This window comes from Nipponia nippon, unplaced genomic scaffold (assembly GCF_047370975.1).
Source record: "Nipponia nippon isolate SJK-2023a ecotype South Korea unplaced genomic scaffold, ASM4737097v1 scaffold_5, whole genome shotgun sequence".
Classification (NCBI taxonomy): Eukaryota; Metazoa; Chordata; class Aves; order Pelecaniformes; family Threskiornithidae; genus Nipponia; species Nipponia nippon.
In genome coordinates this window covers 49,018,707-49,039,684 of record NW_028262369.1, presented here as the reverse complement: position 1 = coordinate 49,039,684, position 20,978 = coordinate 49,018,707, and the positions used below count along the sequence as shown (strand labels likewise).

General features: G+C 38.8%; 1 protein-coding gene across 3 annotated transcripts in view; it reads left to right on the top strand.

Moving 5' to 3' along the window:
* Positions 1 to 20,978, top strand: part of DNM3 (dynamin 3) — a 182,143-nt gene that overhangs the window by 94,747 nt on the left and 66,418 nt on the right. For all 3 annotated transcript variants that reach the window (XM_087731920.1, XM_087731921.1, XM_087731922.1), the window contains exon 15: positions 18,677 to 18,786. In XM_087731920.1, coding sequence (XP_087588046.1) covers positions 18,677 to 18,786 — 110 coding nt within the window. The remainder of the gene's footprint in view (positions 1 to 18,676; positions 18,787 to 20,978) is intronic.

Genomic DNA, 20,978 nt, shown 5'->3' with positions numbered 1-20,978 from the left:
GCAAGAGGTTTGACTAGGCTACCTGGCTTCTGGGAATCCTGAATAAGTGACCATGACCCTTCTTTTCAGTTAGGAAAGGTTTCCATTGGGGTAGATGAGTATTTCCAGGGAAGCGTCATATGGTGCCTTAGCTGGAACGCATCTATTTTACTGATTGCTAGAACATGGGGCCTCAACAAAATTAACACGCTGAAAGAGGAATAGAAAGAAATCATTTAAGTATGAGTTGGTGTATGCTTGTGTTCTGTTAAAGGGAAATTTGCCATTTTGCCATCCATGGAGTAACTCAATAAGCTAGAAAGACTGGAGATGGCATGAGGATGGTAAAAAGCATTAGTGTAAGAGATGACAATGACTTCAGTCTGAAAATAGGGTTGTACAAGTAGGAATGTTCTTGTTTGATTTAATAGTGGGGGAGTAATCACGGCAGATGAGAGAGGTTACAGGACTGGGTACAGTATCTCTTCTGTTATTTGTTTTTATATAACTTTTAATCTATTCTTGGCTATTGCTAAAAGTCATGAAAACAGACTATAACCTTCACCAGTGTGAGTAGTTTTTATGTGATACATCATCTTTTACGAGAGATTCCATGTGCTAATCCATGTATCTAAGCATATCTAATGTGCTATATGTTTATCTAAAATTTTTCCTTTTGGTTTCCCACTTTTGCACTGCCCTTTTATTACCTGGCTAACAAGTGAGAAGTAAACTCAGGGTAGTGGCTTAAACATTTTGCAAGAAAGAATAGTCTTGTAACTAAAACATGAAAAGTTAAAAGCTATGATTCGGTTTCTGTTTCTACTGTTTATCTTGTGTTAAACTCACTGTAAGGAGATACTGTCAATGTAAAATCAGACTTCAATCTGCAATTTTGTTATCTGTTAGATGTAAACAAAACTTTACCATAATGAAAAAGCAAAGGAAAAAAAATCTCTGCTTTTGACACTGTGTATTTGACAACATTTTGAAAAGTAGTAATTCCTGTCTGGAATCAGATCAGTGTGTTAGTGAAAGCAGCAAATGCCAGATGCTAAAGAGGAACTAAATCTAATGGACTACTACCGTCCCCACAACAGACAGTTGGGCAGTGTTTGGCTCACTCCCTGGCTTTACGAAACTTTATTTTCCTTGCATGGTTTCCTTTTTTCTTTTCTCATGCAGCTGGGGGCATCCATAGGAGCAGATTCCTGGAATCACACTGAATTCTTAGTGTCAAGGATGCTTGGCATCAGTGGAGGTCATAGCTTAAGTATGTGCTTTGTTTAAAGAAACTTCTGTTTATCAGCTTTCACAGAGGAAATACAAAAGTCAGTCACTTGTTTGATTTCATCTGCTGTTATGTTGGAGAAAACAATATTCATAAACATAGAAGATTAATTTTAAAGCTACGGAATGGTAGTTGGGTGGTTAGAGGAAGAGGTAGAGCCTTGCACTACTGAATACAGTATTGGTTTTTTGTTTTAAATGAAAACATCAAATTAATGTCTCTGCAAACCCTCTCACCCATAAAATATCATGTGTCTTCCCTTTAGGATTTCAATTTAATAATTAATATCTATAGAGAGTGCTTAGATCCCTTATGAAATGCATAGAGGCAAAAATTAAATGTTGTCTAAGCATCTAAATGCCAGTGCTCAGCAATGGGTTAAAAATACTGCACATTTTTGGTAAGGTTAGAAGCCCTGATGGGTGGAGTACGGCAATGGGTGTTTTACTGTAGATGGGTTTACTAACCCTTTGCTGTACAGCTGAAATACAAAAAGACTGAAGTAATGGCCAGCAAGAAAGTGCATTCTCAGGAAGCTGTGTTTAATGAAGCCTGTTTAAAACCTTTTCTGCAGAAAAGAGATTTAGTGTTTTCTGCTGCAGGAGGAGCAAGGTTTTTAACCATTTTCTAATCACTAGCTTTTTCTTGTAAATACTGTAGGAAAAGCATCGCAAGAACAGCTTTAAAGAGTCAGGAAGGCTCATTAGCAACCAGTTGCCAAAATATCTGTTTCTACGTACTCTACCCAGGTTAGAATAATCAAATTAAATGAAAGATGGTTTGTACATATGGTTTTGAATCTGGAAATAAGTTGATACAGAGATTCACTGGACAGTTTAATTGCTGTAATAAATTTGCAGTAAACCTCATGGAAATAATATTTTCTTTTTTTCACTGTGAAGATGGGTACATCCTTACATAAAGAGAAGCCTGCTTCCTCCTTTGTCTCGTTGTTGACAATTATAAATTTTCAGTTAGATTTTTGTAATGGGTAGCTACACGTAAGAAATCCCATCTGTATGAAAAGCTATGGGAAGTGTAGGCATCCTCAGAGGTGGTCAATAAGCTGCGCTGCTAGCAACAAAAACTCTAGGTAGAAATTAATTTTTATTATGCTTTTCAAAAATAGCCTCTGAAGATTCCACATGGGTGCCTTGTGGGAGGGCATTCCATACTGTGGGAGCAGAACAAGTGCCTTTAGGCACCTGAGGTCAAAATGTGAACAAGGACTAAAGACATTTGTAGTTGTGTTTTTCCCTGCTTATGAAAAAATTATCTCAGTGGTTTAGGGATAGTTTATATAGCAAGCCTGATTTGGGGATAACCAACAGTTTATTGGCACAAGTTACATGGAACTTAGAATTTTAAGTTCTCTAATATTTCCGTAATGACCTTCTTTGCTGACTACAATGCACGTGTTCCTATAGCCTTCATTTAAGACACGTGAAATGATGCTTTTGTGCAAATTATTTGCCACTGAGATGATGGACCAGCACCCTATCCTACCAAATGAAAAAGATGACTGGCTACTCCTGGGCTAGGCTGGGACCCAGCCAGGAGGGGATAAAGGAAGGTGTGGTGCATTATTTCCCAGAGTCTTGACCCGATTGTTTTTGGAGCAGAACCAGATGTTGACCTCTTCTCTGGAAGATTAAGGTGCCTCTATGGACTGAGTCTCCTGCTCAGCTGGACTTGCCATTGTATGGTGGAAAGCAGATGCCCCTCTTCTCTGGGTTTGGTTTGTACCAGCAGCTTATTCTGTAGACCAGCCGTTCTCATGCTGGGTAAGCATGGGATGCTGTTGCCTTTCAGCCCTGCACTGATAAGTAGTCGCACCATTCCTAGGAAATTGAGTTCTTTAGTTCTGTTGTTAGAGCCTCTGTCTCAAGTATCTCTGCCAAGCTGCATCTAACACCCCACTCTGAGCACCTTCCTGAGGAGCATGGCATGGGAGCTGGGACTTTCAAAATGCAGTTCTGGAGAGAAGGAGCTAGTGGATGCAGGCCTAGAATGTGCAAAATTGTCTGCTCTGGGGTAGAGCAGAGAGGAAAAGAGAATGTGCTTAAAATAGAAAAACATTTGAGAATCTCCGAGTTAGGCTGTGTTTTCGATGAAGATTGCATGTCATCTTGTACGGCAAAGATGCAAGTTGCAGTGTGTAAATAGCAGAGTAAGAGTACAGCTTAGTTCCAAAGAACTCTTGTGCTTTTTAAGTCAAGTTTGCTTTTCCGTTCACTCTATGTGATTTAGATGAGAGGTTTACACACATCAGTTACAGCGTTTTTACTCTTAAGACTTTAAGCTGTTGATTCAAAACTGAGGCACTTGAGAGAACTGAAAGAATGGGGAGGAGGTGGTTATTGAACTTAGCAGTTTATACTAGTGCTTAATTTTCTTTAACTTTTTTTTTCCCCCTAATATCTAACTGTAATCATTTTTAGTGCTTCTTAGGCTTTTTAGTGAAGAGTAATGTGCAAGAAGGATTGAATACTGGAGTTTTCTCAACATTGCCTATTAATAGGTTTCTCCCTCAAAAAAGAAGTGGGTCAGTTTTTTCCGTGGTGTCTCTCTTTTAGTTAAAATACGTCATTATCATCAAGTCCTATACCATGAATCGTTACAGTGATCGCTGAAAGTCCCGGTGATGGTGATGCACATGTTCTTTGTTCCTTAGTTTCCTCCAGAAATGCTCAGAACATCTCTCTGTTTGGTGTCAACCCCACACCAATACATGTGCTTTTGATATGAAAGATGATGCTTTCCCAGTTATTTTCTGTATGACTTCCTAAACAAGAATGTAGAAATATGTCAGTTTTCCAGATTACGTGAATTATCCCGCTAGGTCTCTGTTAGATCAATTAAGTAATAATTTTGATTCTGTATTGAAAATTTCTAGCTTCTCTGGTTTGTTTTGCGTGACATTAGTAAGTCAGTCCACAGACATTTTAGATACCTGTGCAGCAGTTTCTTGTATAACCCTTTCCTCACCTTACTCCCACTTCTACAGCCTCTTGTCCAGGTCACCATGTGTTATACTTATCAGTAGGTCTTTCTATGTTCTCGTTTTCATGTTTCAGATACTCTGCTTTAAAGTCCTCCTCACTAGATTCTTCTCCCCCACACCCCCACCTCCCCTTTAGTATATGGATAAATAGGGAACAAATGTTGTGATTTTGTAATTAACAGGTTTTTTTCTTTCTAAGCAGTGCTTTTTCTCTGTGGATATGTGTGTGTATGAGGGCAGTGAGGATTTTCTTAGACTGTGGAGGAAGTTGAGAACTTACAGCCTAATTCAAATTAATTAGAAATGTGTTCAATTTTTTTGCTAAATGATCTTAATAATGGAATAACGAAGATCTTTTTGGCTGTGTTGTTTAAGCTCAGCGAATTTAGAATCCAATGGTAATTAGAGTATAATTATTTTAGATTAAGGGGCATATGTCTGTTACTATGTATAAAATTTTCCTCCTTTTCAGTGAGCATAAGAAAAATTCCATAATGTGCTTCTCTTTGAGATGATCTTGTGTCCTAGTGTTCTGAAAGGGTTTGGGATTTTGTTTATGCCTGCTGAAAATATCGGAGGCCACTGTGTTCTCATCTTCACTTACTTTGAAGAAGGAGGTAGTGTCTATTTTGCAACGGATGGTTTCAGTCTCTTTACAAATGGTCACCTTCTTTGTAAAAAGTCCCTAGAAGTAGTGGTCTTTGTCCACATACAATCTGTGGCCAAAGTCGTCTTTGCATTTCAGTAGTTCCTGTCTTTAAATACACTTCTCGCACCAAATGTCCTCAGCAGGAGATATGAGAGGTGAACGGCGAAATGGAAGTGAATGCAAGAAAAGTAAGGGGAATTGGGGTTCATCTGTAAAGGCTCTGTGCAGCTGCCAAATGAATTTGATTTTAAAATCCTAGTTTTGCGTTCTTAGACGAAAGTGTATTTTTCCCCTGTCTGAATTAGGTTCTCCCCCTCCCCATTTCTAAAGTGCAATTTCAGGGCAGACTGAAATCTACTTGAGAGGTATTCTCTTTCCATTAGGGAATGTGAATTTCTTTTAACTGTAAATTTTCCAGACTTATAACACTTGGGTTTTGGAGGATTTTTTTTTTTTTTGAGTAATGGCAATAGTTCTGTAATGTATTTTATTCAAATATACATGCATTTAGCCTTGTCTGTTGCCATGTACTTTTTTCTGGGAATTACTAATAATTATATAGTTTGGTAATGTATAATATAAACCCCTCATTATTTCAAACTATTTCAGTGTAGTATATTATTAGACCTTTAAAACAAATCTAAACTGCTAGACAATCTAGTTTTTATAACCTTGGGAATATTCTCAAAGGGGAATAGAATGTTATTTCAGCAAAACGAATGAATTGAGAAAACAATTAAAATATACATTCAGTTTGGGTAATGTAAATGTAAAAAATGGATTACAGAAAATCAAATTGCTGAATATGATGTTTAAATAGTTCTTAGGCAGACTTGGAATATTTTTACTGAACATTTTATTTCAATATTTTTGATGCTTTTGGAGGGCAGAGGGGGAACTAGCTGAAACGTTTTCTTTGTTTTGTATTGTATTTTTAAGATTTTGTTGCACGGGCAACTTTGCAATAAGCTGTCCTCCCTGCTTTGTATTTTTGAGTGTCCTGAAAACAACATGAGTGGAAAAAATGTTTGTCTAAAATGTTCTTTATTACTTTAGAATGTGTTAAAAGATTATCTCTGATATTAGGAATCACTATGTGTGAAATTAGCTCATTGACTAGTGATGAGATGGTTTACACCAGTAAGGCTTAGTTGTATGAATTCAGTTTTCGGAATTGATCATAGAATTCATTTTTATGTGGAAAATGGTTAACTTGGGAATTTTGGTACTTGGTAGTTTGTTTCAGTATTATAGATTTCTTACTGAAATTCAAGTTTGTACCTATATTTTTAAGTTAGATATCTTCTTTTTACTTGGATTTTTATTGTCACTGTGCCTCTCTCACGTTGAAACAATCTCAATATGTCAGTGTTAGAAAATAGTTGTAATACATTTTTTCCAGCAGCAGTTCTTTGTTGGTTGCAGTATCTGTAAAAGCTAACGACATTAAGGAGTAATGGAGTATATCTTTCAAAGCACAAGTAACGAGTAATAGGAGTGTTTTGACATACTGTTTAAAGAAAAAAAAATCATGGAATTTGGTTTCCTGCCCAGAACTTTGACTGACTGTCTGGGAATTCAGTGCCGTATGTCAATGTTACGTAGAATTAGTGTATGTACTTTGGAGTGATTCTTTCCAAATATAATGGTGTCCTGCAAATTTAGGGCCAGTGTATTGATAGTCTACAATATTTTGAGTCAGCATTGATGAAGACCTATATCCTTGAGGAACTGCTACGTTTCCTAATAAATATGTCACTTTCTTCCAGAGAAGCAGAGGTATTATCTTTCTCATCTGTAATACAACTGTGTAATATAAAAATTCAATGTTTTTGCAGGCGTGTTTCAACTTTCAGATTTCAGTGTGCCTTTTTGGTTGTCTCGTCTGTGTTTGCAATAATGTCATTGCCTCTTGCATGTCATTGTTTGTTTATAGTTCTGAAACTCCTGGAGACTTTCTAAGACATTGTACGTTTCATAGGTTCTTTGAAACAGCGGAGGTTAAGCATGTCCAGTTCTGCTGGAGCAAAGATTTACATCTTGTTTACTGACTCTTTAAAATCTTATTTTCATAGTATCACTTCACCAACAATAGCTATCCAAGCTGCACGTTGCAAATTTTTAGAGCATGACGAAGATAGTTCTCGTAGCTATTTTGATCATTGGTTAGAGTTTTTTTCATAGGAAAGAGCTCCTCCCCTAACTGTGTTCTTGGAGAGTCCAGCTGACAGTATCTTAACAGAGATGATTAAGTGAATGCAGGTGTTTGTCATCTTAACACAACTTCTAGTTTACACAATGGTATATTCAATTTGTATTTTCCTCTCTAAGCAAACAGCATGGAATAAAAGAGGGTGTTAGGTATGAGTCAGAATAATAGTCGATTGCAGAAATCCAGGGAAGGGAGAACTGGAATTCTTTTAAAGATGACGTTATTTTATAGAGAGGAGAAATGACATATTTTAAAATGTCATAGCAAGAAAAGACAAGGTTTGGCATTAGTTTGGATTGGAAGAGATACCGAGAAAAGCAGAAGAACAATTAAAAATATTTTTTAATTATTAGTAAGGATGTTACTTGCGATAGCAAAAGAATATAACTGCAAGGTTCTTAATCTGGCAGTTACTGAAGACCTCATCCACTATGGAGAAGCAAGGGAAATGCCTCCTTCTCCCAGGTGCTGGTACTCTTGAGAGATACTCTCATTGCCCAGTTTTTGTGCTTATTGCTCACAGCAACGATGATGGAGTCTCTGGTTGACTGAGCCTTTGTGGCTGCTTTGGTGGAAATTAATCTGGCAGCCAGAAGCATCACAGATGTTGTCTCCTGACTTCAGCACCCCACTTCCCTCCGGTGCCTCTCGCACTGCACAGTGGCAGTCCTGCTTTGTTCGTGGGTCTTGGTTGTGGCAGGGCATGGTTTCTCTCTTAGCAGAAGCCTCTAGCTATCGCCTCCAATGTAGTGAAACTGATATCACATGACTGAAGATGTGCTTTGAGTTTATGCTTGCAGAATGTTTCACTAGCCTGTTTCTTAGCTATGCGCTCTGTTCTAGCTGGCTGCAAAACATAGCTTTGGATAATCTGTTACTGGACATAAGCATTGTCTGCTCTGGGCCTGCAGAACTGCCTTCGGTGCCAAGTATTTGACAGTCTCTAAGAGTTTGGTGCACGGGTATTAATTATCCTGTTGCTCTGATTCAGCAAGGACATAAAGGTGAGCATGTATGGAACTGGCAAAGGTGATCTGTCAATAAGTTAATCAAATTCTGCCATCACACCAAAAGGCAGTGGTGACACTTGAACAGTCGTGGTTATTTCTGTTTGAGGATGTCTCTTCCCTTCCAGAGGTGCTGCTCTAAGCTTTCCCAAACTGTGGTACCTCCCTGCTGACATGTCTCTGGGTTCACCGTCTGCCATGGTATTTAAAGGGAGCATGTGGCTAAGGCAGTAGAATGTGTCCCTCCGTTTCAGTTGTGTGTCATTAAGGTATGCTGTAAGCTTGACGTACTTTTCCCTGTACTGGAACAGGACCTCTGTTTTCTGTATACTACTGCAAGTGAACACCTGAGCGGCACAATCGAAATAGCTAGCAATGTGTCAAGTGTCCTTCATGGTACACGCATTCACATGTGAAAAAACGACATACTGTTATCAGGAAAGAGCTGCTTGTGGGGCAGCAACACTTGGATGTTTTCCTTTAATATGCAGCATCTGCAGATTGAAAACTACCGTGTTTGACAGCTCTCCTACACACACTTCCCTCCGCACGTACTCCTAGTGGTAGGAGTCAGTACCAGACTAACACTGCCTAGCACCTTGCAGTCACTTTTTTTAATGACAGTAGCTTTAAAGAATGCTTTGATGTTGCATCTTTTGCTGCTGTCCTCTAGCTCTTGATTGTTCTTAAGGCTAATAGTTTCATGATGTCTTGGATGTTCTACTAACCTTTTTTGCCACGTTCCCATGCCCATGTTTGTCAAGTTCCTTTTTCTGAGTTCAGTTATTGTTCAGAGTTTGCTATGATAAAGTCTGCAATCCCCACTCCCGTTCAAGTACCTGCTGGGGCAGATGATGTACATTGAGAAGCGACTTCTGTCTTCAGAGGGTTGCAGTCCGGAGACAACTTAAGGTCAGTTTGAGGAACAACTTTGGCTATCAGCTTCAGGAGTGTTTCAGTCTGGGACAGTTTCATGGAAACGGTCTTACTGATGAATGTTTCTAAGGAGGCTTCAATCTAATAGCTATTAATTTCCAAGGGCAGAGGGTTGCAGGTTTTTCTGCACATCACCATATTATTTTAGGATATCTTTTGTCAAATTGTGAGACACATTTCAAAACCCACTCCCTTGAAGATTTGATGGCATATGTCCCTTAGCATTTGAAGGTAATGTTCTTGATATAAAGTAGAAATAGTGCCTGATGATTATGGTGTATTCAGTTTTCTTTATTTAATATAGGAACATCCCCAGGGCTACCTATTTTACAAAAAAACAGAAAAGTTGTTATGATAGAGTAAGCAGGTGGTTTTCTCACTCTTTTGTTATAATTCAACAGTTTTTCTTTGACGAAATTAAGAAGCCAGAGTATATTTATACATATTATGTAGAGCAAGGAAGGAGATGTCTTCAGACAGTTGTCTCAGAAGTTAATGTTTTCCATGATCCAAGTATCTTGGCTTGCTTAAAAAAAAAATTAAAAAAAAAAAAAAGCTGAAATGTACCTTTCAAAAAAATGCTGCTATTAAAAAAAAAAAAAAAAGGAGGGGTGGTGGGGGAGAAGTCTTGACACCAGAAGCTTTGTCATAGCAGAGTTTCTCTCGGATGTCTGGAAAAAGTCTTATACTTCTGGGATGCTTTCCAAAATATTTTCAGTGACCATTGCCACAGGCGTGAACTTCTTAATGCATTTTGCAGTAATCTCCACCACAGTGAAATTGATTACTGTCTGAAAGCTTTTAATGATAACAAGCAAGTAGGGCAGCATAAATGCCATGAACTAATTTGCGTGTGTGTATTTTGTTGCATCTTCAGGACTCTTGCAGAGACAGATGTGTCGCCTCAGGAAAATCTTCTTAATGTTTTTTACATAATTATGTAATTGCGTATTTATCATTTTGATTTTAATAAGGAGGTTTTTTTCCACACACGCATGTGCACAAAGAATCTAGTGTCTCTCCAGATACTTCAGTTGGTACCCAAAGAAAAGTATCTGGTGGCTTCCTGAGTTTGAGCTTTTCTAGGATTCATTTTACAGAAACTGAAATGCATTCAAAAGCCAGAAGAGTTTTAAGAAATGCCTTTCCAGCAGAAAACAAGGGTGCTATAGCAAAGGTGTATCATCTTCATGTACCTACCAAGGAATTTCAGGAGCCTTATAAATGAGAGGCTCTCTTTTTATATGCAAGTTAAGGGAGTCCAGGAAGCTGAAAATACAGTTAAACTTATTGTTTTTTTTCTATCTTAACTTAGTATTCCTAATGCAAGAGGCCATTATGACTGGAGAGGTTCATCCACCCAGACCATCACCTTCTCAAGACTGAAATCTGAGCTGCACTTCTAATACAAAGAGAATAGGTTTCAAGAATTATGTTTTTCCTTTAAATAAAAAAAATCCCACCACCAAAACATATGTGTGTGTGTGTGTACATGTATATAAGTGTATTTTTATACACACTCATATATATGTAATAAGCAAAATTGTAAACTGTATGAATGGAAAGCTGTACCCAACTGAAAAGCCAGATCTCCCAGGAACTGGTATGTCATTGTCACTCTGTGCCTTCTGCCAGCCCAGACATGCTGCACCAAAGCCCTTCATCCTGCACTATCACTCCCACAAACCACTGTGATTGTTGGATGATCTGCAGTAGGTGAAGAGTGAAAAATAAAAACTTGAGCACTAGTAGAGAAAAACAAGCTGTCATAAGCAGGCTTCATTGCAAGGGATAAAAAGGTCATAGGATACTCCCCCCCCACCACCACCCCACCTTTGGAGCAGTTACTAGATGCATGCAGCAGAATTTTTCCAGACTGTCAACTGGTTCATCAGTCGGGGCTTTCTCTCAATTTTATATGCCAGCACCACTTCAGTTCAGAGGAATTACTGGCTTCTTTCCCAGACAAGATTTCCCAAATTCAAAATGACCTTTCAAGATCCTAACTAATAGGAGCTAAACAGAGATTTCCTCTTCATCAGGCCCTTTCTCAGATTGATTCTTTTACTGACAGCACATCCCACAACGCAGACCAGTGGAAGACCCGCCCTTCCACTTGTGATAATAAACACCTCTTTTGAGGAGGGGCAATCTTAATTCATGTTGAGTTTGTTATATATTCCAGAAACTACTACACTTCTGTTTGATGCACTGATTATGTAAAGGCACAGGGAATGCCAGTGAAATAACTGGATTTTTTTTTTTTTTTATCCAGCCATTCACGCTCTGCACTAATACAATGGGATGTCTGCTCAGCCACCCCTCATTATTGAGGGAAATGAGAGATGGACAATGGGAAATCTGTTTATCTGGGTACCGTAACATGGGGACTGCTGTGCAGGCAGCAATCGCATGGAGTTAGCTTGGTGCAGCAGGTTTGTTAGCTCCCGCTTAAGGGCCAGCTTGGTTGCTCAGCACAGCACTCCCCAAGGATTCTGGTTGTTCATTGTTGTGTACTGTGCCCATCCTCTCCTCCAGGCAAGGAGAAGGAGGTATTCAGGGCTGCCCAACTCTGAGCAGGTGGATTGTGAGGTTCTGCTCTGGTGTGTGCTGCATGAATGCAAGCTGCAGCTTCAGCTCCCTGTAAACCCTCAGTTAAAGTTGGACAGCTGTGCTGCAAAATAGTGATGTAGAGACATCCTATATTGGTGTCCTTTTGTGAAGTCTTGAAATGTAGCAGGATAGTAAACTCCTTTCAAGAAAGACACCAGTGACCATGTCTTGAAAGGATGAAGTATTTCAAATACAGAGTTGTAGAGTCTTGTGGTTCTATTCCTGAAGAAGTTTGGGCAGAAGGAAAGCACAGAAACAAATATAATACCGGTTCTTATGAGAGAAAAACACTGTGGGAAATGAATAACACACTGTAAAATGAATGACAAGACCAGATTAAGGACTGATTTAACATTAGCATCAGGTTTAATCCCATAGTTGAATTCAGAAGAAACACCAGAGATATAACATGCCTCTTGGGTTTTTTTAATAATATGTTGTGGGAAAAGGTACCAAAAGATTGGGAAAAAATTGGAGGTGCGAGAAGTATGTATAATTGCCTAGAAAAGATATTACAAATGCAAAATATAAAAAGATAATAATTCAAACTTGAAATAGCTTGATTTGATGTCGTCAGATCTCTCTTCTTCAGCTGCAGTTTCAGGTTTGGCATTTTCAGCTTTGATTTGTATAAGGAACTCATTATCTCCACCACGGCAGAGGATAAAGTCTTGTAACACTGAGGGAATGTAAGATTTGGTATTTGTGCTCTGTGCCACATACTCCTTTCTTCTAACAGTCTGGCTTATCACCCTAAGCCGTTGTCACATTTTTGTATTGAGATTTTCAATTTGGAGCTCTCGTTTTATTCTTTAGCATCTTCCTAGAAGTGTTTCTCTTACGTGTTGCATAATGGTTCTTCTGTGTCTTTGTTGATATTTAATTACATACATATCTGTATGTGACAGCCCTCTAATATGTCATACTGCATTATTCTACTCAATATAGATACATGTAATAAAACTGCTTGCTAGGTAATGTACATCCATTGTGGTGTAGTGCAGCTACAGAGTTCTCCGGGCACGTGGTGAGAGCAGAGCAGGAAGGGGAATGGTAGTGCATCATGGAGGTGTAATCCACCTGCCTGTGGAGGAGTCTCAGGGAGTGAGACAATAATTTTTCATTTTTTGCCTAAAGTTTTTGTCTGAAAACTTTCACTTGAGCACCTAGGGAATCATTTGTACATACAAGAGTGCTTCTTGATGCCCATGTGGCTGGCTTTATTGAAGAATCAGAATCTATGGTGGTTTGAGTCTGGTTTCAGTGATCAAAGAAAAGAAACTCTTGGAAAAGTGCTTGGCTTCAATGCTTTATTATCAACAGTTAAAGCCATGTAGGAGTTGATTGTAGAAGACTGGAGGGAGAGGTGCATAGGTGGAAGAAACACGGTCTTCTCATGTGCAACTTATTAAGTGTTCTTTTGCTATGCTTTTCATAAAAATGTTAGAATGTTTATGTATGCATTGTTTTTCTGTTAAAGCAGCTCCTTCTTCATTTTATAGACAGTTTAGAACTACGTTTTCTACAGCTGTACCCAGGAGCATGTTCAGGCCTGACTCCCACATTGCTAAGTTGTCTGTAATAAAATAACTTGCTTTGTTTTTCTTCAAAAGTTTGCAGTAATATGTAAATATCTCATGCTTCATTTTTCAGAGTATGCTTTAAAGCCAAGTGTGGTAAAGCAGAGACCATTGTGAAGATGCTGTGTGGCTTTCTAAACTGAGAGAGAAAAATAAACTGAAATAGAAACACAGTAAAATTCTCTTGTGTATGTTTAAAGTTAGAACATGGTTAACTCTTGGATACTGATTTAAATACTATAAAAGTTGCTATGAGGCATCTTAATAGTTTGCATTTTCATCAAATGCCACAGAGTAGGCTATTCTGCACCAGCAGTGAGAGCAGCTCCTAGGTATAAATAAGACTGAGCCTTTCCTTTTCAGGAGTAAACAGGCATAGTTGCAGCCCACCAGCAGCATTTCCTTACACTTCCTATTTTTTTCTTCTTCTTTCTTTAATATAGACCGCTCTGGCTCAGCAGGTTCACAAGCCACTGCTTCTTGTGTCTGTTCCTGTCTGTAAAAGGAGGGTAGTGATCCAGCCATCTAAAATAGTACAGTACTGCAGAACATCTTCATTTTGGTATTCTTTTCTGGTTCTACTGCTTAACTGTTATGCCAAATAGTTGCTCGGCTTTGGTGTTCCACCTACACGTTTTAGCACCCTGATTGCAGGACACCTTAATGATGCCCTGCCATGCAGAAACAAGGTCTCACGCGATGCCTGTGAGTCAGGTAAATATTAGGCCTAAGTTATTAATGTGGAAACAGATACAGAGAGTAGTACAGTGTCGGTCTGGAAATCTATTCAGAGGCAGAAATGCCAACCTTTTTATCTGCTGTTTGCAAGCTTTAATCCAAAACTGTCCTTCCTCAGTTTATGATTTTAAAGTAGTTCACTATTTTGCCTCATTAATGCCTACCCCTAATGGCAGAGGCATTTCATGGATACTTATGTTTGCTCTCAGTGCACAGGAATTATTCGAGAGTTGTACTTTCAGTACAAATGATGCACAGAATGAATCCTGCTGTAAACCAGCCTTTGTTCCAGCTTTTCCAGTGTGGCCTGCACTTCCAGTTGGGAGCTTGATTTCTTTGAACTTGTGGTCCCCACAGTCAGCATAGACAGGTTTTGGTTGGTGTCATGACCCCCCAGTTAGAAACTGGTGTTCTAAAAAGCATTACAAAGTGGTGAGCAAACTGTCTCAATTCCCTGTGATGTAACTGAAAGTGCCATTAGGCCAACGCTCAGGCTCAGACGTGCCTGTCAGAATCTGAGCTTCATGTATTTGAATTGTCCTGCATGAATTCTGCTTCTGTTCCTCAGGATACGAAATGGGGAGTAGAGTTTGTCCTGCATGCTGCTGTTGTGCTGTAGCCATCTTGAAGTGACAAATAAAAATGAGAATCACCTTGGATAACTTGAAGAAGCTGAAGTAATTTAACAATCTCTTTTCTTTGAAGCAAAGGAATTCTGTTCCCCTTATCATCCAGTTAGTTGACATTGTGTCCAAGGTTTCTTCTTCTGCTGTTCCGACAGAGCCTACAAAGTTCCAAAAGCAGAGAATGATTTCTGCCTCTGGCTGAAAATGAAGTTCATTAGCTTGGAAGTGCTGGCTGAGACCTTATTAGGGGGAGGGGAGCTGCTGTTGTATTTTTTGCATCCCTTGTGCCGTTTTGGACTTCAGTGGTATTTATTTTTAGTACGTTTAAACGCTGCAGAAGGAAGGGGCAGTTGTAATATGGCATATTTACATCATGCTGTCAGTTCCTGGCAGCTTAGTCGCCTGTCAGAGAACAGAACTAGTCCATTAAGGATGTGAGTGCTACTTATGCCCACGAGTGGTGAAACATCGTCTCAAGGGTGGGAAGGCCTCCCGAGGCTAGCAGGTTGATTTGTTTTTCTAAGGTGCATTATGGGGATTTTTTTTTCATGTCACAGAGACAGGAATGGCCCATGCTACCTCCCACTTTTTCCTCCTTCTCCTCTACTCTGTATAGGAAAAAAGAGAGGCAAAGTCTCTACATGAGGTCAGCATGTGCTGGTTTTTCCCCTCATGTCACGCTTAAGTTCTCTGCCCCATTATAAAAATAAAAATCTATAAATAAAAAAGAACAAATGCTGAGGGGGACAAACTGGACCCACAGTTATGTGCGTGTCGTCACTTGTAGAAGTGTGCCTAGCCCCATTCCTCCCAGGCTTCATACATTCCCTGTTTCTTATGCTGTCAGCCTCTCAGGATGGGAAACATGCACAGATAGTCCTGGCTGGCTTTTTTTTTGTCCTGCCATAACTTAATTTATTGAGCATAACTTAATTAATTGAGCTAAGGCTGAAATGGTGTTGGGTTCATTTGCCGTTGAATTAGCTCATGCTCCATTTATATATATTTTTTTCCACTTTGGTTGGAGAAAAAAAACCCCACAACTTGTTATGGGTTTTGCTGCCACACTTCAGTGTTGCAGTGATACCTTTCTCCTGGAATTGAGCAGTATTTAGGTCTGATCTCTCACATATGACATGCTGTCTCTGTTAGCTTCAAGCATAGGCACCCTATGATTTCCCTTTCTTGGAAACTGCTCTGTCTCAGCCTGTGGGTAGGAGGCCGTGTAAATAAATACCAACCACTTCTTAGCCTTCAGTAGGCATTTCCTTTTTCCTGGTGGCTACAGAAGAAACACTTTCTCACAGTTTGGCATCAAACATTTATAAAACTTTCCTGCTTGTGGAATTTTTGTTTAGACAATCAGATTCTTCGTATGGTTTTTTCATCAGTTTCTATTTTTACTCCTCTGTGGTTACTTGGTTTGTCAGTAAATAGTGTCTGTCAGAACAAACACTTCATCATAAAGTTCTTAGATTTCTGGTAATTGAATAGTAAATCATTATAAGCACATTCTGTAATAGTGAAAGGTAAGTTTTAAAGACTAAAAATTAAGTTCATCTAGGTTTTTTTCTTAGTTATGATGGAATAAATAACATTGATATTTCTGCCCAAAAGTTTTTTTTTTTTTTTTAATATATTACCTGTCTTAAATGTTTGAAATAGAAATCAAAGTATCTTACATTACCATGCAGTCCAGCTTTCAACTGAAAAAAATTCTTTGCCTTTAATACAACGTTTAATATGTGTTCTCCTGAATTTATAATGCTAGGATATTTTTCAGTGTGTGTCACTTTGTCATTGCAGCAAAGCTAACACATTGTTACCTTTTAAATGCTACCAGAACTATTTAGGACATAAGTTTATAATATCAAAACAGATCATATCAATAAAAATCAATATTAGAGGACAGTGTACTTCTAATTTTTATACATAAATACCTGATCTATAAGTTCTTTATTTGGTTTCATTTACTATTATTAATTTACTTTTTTATTGGTAAATTATGAATTTACTTTGACTAGTTTTATTTATCTCGGTGGTAATACTTACTGAATGGATGACAGTATACTCTCCCTTCAGGGAGGGCCCCAAAGCTTCCGAGAGTGTATATTCTCTGGAAGCATAATATAGATATGAACTGTGATAAATAGCTATAGACTAGCACAGAACTAGACTCCTTCATCAGAATTCCTGTTAGATGAGAGAGTGAAGAATATATGTATGTCTGAGCTTTTGTGGGTAATAATTTCTAGGATGGCCTAAGCTAGAGGCAGTTTGAAAATCCATCAGATACTTCTTATGTAATACTCCCACACTGGATTTAATAACTTTTTTATTCAACAAAACAAGACAGTAGAAACCATGCTTTTCCAGAAGGGCCTTTGAAATATGCTCTTTCCTCTACTGAGGCTGGGTATGAAGCTGTCTAGGAAAGTGAGCCATTGTTGGACACATCACTGTATTTTTATGGTTTCACTCTTAGGTACATTCTTATCCAGCTTAGTTTTGAAATCTGATGAAGCTTAGCCAAGTTGAATTGCATCTGCCTTCACAGTACACACATAGTCTAGCTAGGACTTCTTCCAGTTCTGTGCAGTGGAAGTTACTTTTGTGTATTTCTTCTGGGAAATATGTATTGAGAAAAATGAGTCCTAGTTTTGGTTTGTCCCTTTTTCCCTATTTTGTGGCATACAATAAACGACTACCACATGCATATTTCTTACTTTAGCTAACCACCATAAGTAATGTCCCAGTTCACAATTCTCCAGCAAGTGCAACGGGTGCTAGGCTTTACAGCTAGTTCTGAGGATGGCTAGGCAGAGACTAGTCAGTCTTGCTTCATGTTGTCAGATAAGGGACTGTGAAAGAATCCTAAGCTTTCCAACTTTGGTGATTTATTGAACTTCTGTAGAGTCATTGGGTAGCCAAATGCACGAGAACCCCATTTGGTATCCGCTGCACAAATTCCAGGGCATAAATCCTCTCCCTACTGCATTGCTGCTGTGGTAATGGCACCAGCCTTAACAGTACCTTAATGGCCTTTGAAAGTTGTTAAATTCTGTACTGGGTTAGTACCCTTGTCAGCAATTTTATCGTGATGCGCAAAACCAGAATGGGGGTATGAGGATGCAAGTGTTGCCCCTCTTGTCTTTGGATCGCTTCTACTTGGCATCAGGTGTATTTGCAAAGCAAAATGGAGACGTTTGCCCTAGTTTGTCCATCAGTGCGAGGACTTGAAGGAAGTTTAACACAATGGGAACAGCTAGTAATCTTAGGGCTTTTTTGTTCTGACATCATAAAGTAGCTTGCGAGTGTTACTAGTCCTTAATTTGGAGTGACAGGAAGCAAGAAACCTAGAAAAGGTGACGTTATAGTGATTGTGCTGTAAATGAGAGTTGTGATGAAAATGCAAAAGGAGTTGGCTACAGCAAGAGTGAATAGATCATTCCTGCTGTTTGGAAAAACAAGCTGGTTAGATTAGTCTGGTTTTGTTTGTATATGGTATATATAAAACCTTGATGATGGTATGATTTTGATTTATTTGTATGATTTTTGTATTTTGCACTGGAGGAATGAAAATTTACCCCTGGGATCATCAAATGCCACCCCTAAATAATTAATAATAGTAATTCTAGATAGAGATTAATTTTATGTCACAGGTTACTCCGGTTGCTACGCAGACATGGTAGAAGAGTTCTGTATTGATCAGACACTTTCATGTTAGTTAAGTCTGACCCTTTTCTTTTTAGAATTCAGAGGAATGAAGAATAATAAATGTCGATGCTTATGTGTTTGAGATGGAATTTTTTTATTAGGAAATGTTTTAAAAGGGTCAGTGAAAAACAGAAACTGGAATTGAGGTTTCATTTCTGTTGCAGGTATGTCTATGAAAGATAAGCAGACATTTCAATTTTGGATATTCCCTTATGCTGATAAATGTACTGAAGGCATTACCAACTAAACAGAGCTTGCTGAGATTAGGCTTCTTTGAGACTTCTCACACAGTGTTGTTTTAATCTGTTGGTTTTTTTATCCTAGGAAAAAGAGAAGAAGTATATGCTTCCTTTGGACAACTTGAAAGTGCGAGATGTTGAAAAGAGCTTCATGTCTAGCAAACATATCTTTGCATTGTTTAACACGGAGCAGAGGTAAGAAAATGTGCTATTCTGCAGATGCTTTTATAAAACTGTATCTAGCTGAGCATTTTAATAACTGGGAGTGCAGTTCTGATATTTCCACTGTGTTGAGTGAACAAAGATCTTGATACTCTTGATTTATCTGCTTCTTTGCTGTTGCATAACCCTGGGATGAAAGGTTAGTCCTCCTAGCCACGCATAGGGTGAACCAGCTCCATGATTAGTCATCTAGTTCTTCTGTATGGCTGAATAATCATCTCCTGATCCTATTTTTATTTTGTTTGGCAATCACCTAGGCTTACCAAAACATTCATGACTTCTGTACCTTGTGACCAGATTAAACTGGTGTAAATCACAAAAGCGTCATAGCTTTTCACTTTCTCCAGTGGAAAATCTTGCCTGTCTGTAATCTTGGGAGTCATTCTATTGTTTGTTTGGGTTTAAATACTGCTGAATGGAGAACAAATGAGATTCCTCTGCTTCCCTAATTAATTAGAATCTTAGCTTTGTAGTATTTGCCTCATACTTTTCCTTTCAGACTCCATCCTCTGATTTAAGTGGTGTGGGTACTTCATGGAAGCCCACTCCTGATGCACAGCCAGTTCAGATTACTGTGCACAAATAAGTCAAGGAACATGACAACACTTAAAGACATACAAGTGACCTGTAAATTTCTTTTTTTTTTTTTTTTTACTGAAGTGATGCATTTGCAGCTCTCTCAGTAGAATTGCATTTCAGCAGATAAGGTGCAATTTCTGTAAGTTCTTTTTTCAAGAAAATATGTAAAATTTAATTGTAGTGGTAGCATGGATAGATGCCCTTGTTTTCCTCTTCTCTTCTGCTAAGTCTCTTCACACCCACTCCCCCCTTGCATCGCCAAAGCTTGGCAATACATTCAGATGTTGTCCGAGATGATGAGGGCTGGATGTGGCTCCCTGCAGAGCCAGCTGTTGTTGCTCCTGAACTGGCCAGAAATAGTCCTTTCAGAAGCAAGGAATGCCCCTCCCTGCTGCAAAGCAAAAGCAAAGCACAGGATTTCTGGGCTGTCAGGTTTCTGCTGGCCCCAGAAACATGAGGATGCAATGTGAGTCTCGCTGTGAACTACCCCATGAAGGCTTTGCCTACATCTGCTGACATCTCAGCTAGCCTACACATGTGGACATTGTCTGCCAGGAGATGCCCTTTGAAAGTATGTCGCACACATACTTGCTGGGAATAAGATTTCAAACACTTGACCACTTGCATTTCTGGAGGACAGAAAAAAGCTTTGAAAAACTTTTCATGTTTTTGAAAACATAAATGATCTTCAGATGCTGGAAATTAATGTAATTCTGACTGTTCTCTATAGATATGTGTGAATTGTCCCAACATGGCATGTACATCAGTCAAGAAAGATAACTGTCCTGGTGGCTTGATATCAGCTGTACATATTAAGTTCCTTCCATGAGAAATCTGTTAATTTTAGCTCATTGTTTCTCCTTTGTTTTGGCTAATGGCTTTGAATATTTTCATCATCTTAAATATTAATCACTGAGCTGCTGTGAAAATCCAAGAAAAGCATGCGTTTCCATTGGCAAGTTTGGCATTTATTTGGGCGTTATATAGCTGCACATTCACATTTTCACTGAATCTTCATACACGCTGGACAGGAAGGATTTCGGAATCAGATGTCTGAAATGTTTGCCATGTCTGTAATAACCCTGCCCGTTTGGGCTATGAGTTATTAGACCCTCCAGCATCCGCAAGCTGCCCTAAAAGCATCTTTATATCTATACGGGCATGTTAAGACACGGCAGCCCAGTGATAAGACGACAAAATAACTTTGCCTTGGGAGTGGCTGTTTATGAAGACAGTCTTGCAGCTTAAAAGGAGGCAGAACTTGTTCTTGAAGAAATATTTATTGAAATTACAACAGCAATTCCTCTGTTACTATAAAACAGCTGATTTTTGATATTTCTAAAAATCTGCCTGCTGGCACAAATTGGTCAAAACAAGTTTAGTATCACTTTCCACTGTCTCCTAAATTCATAGATTGTGTCAGCAGCAGCAGGGGTATTGGAGCTTGAGTAAAGTGATCCGGCCCTCAACTGGGGACTGTGTTCCCTGTCCCAGATTCTTAGGGAAACTGAAACAGGGAATTGGTAAAGATCTGTCGAAATAAGGAGTCTCATTGTTCTTTTACTTTATGCTAATCTGTTGATTTC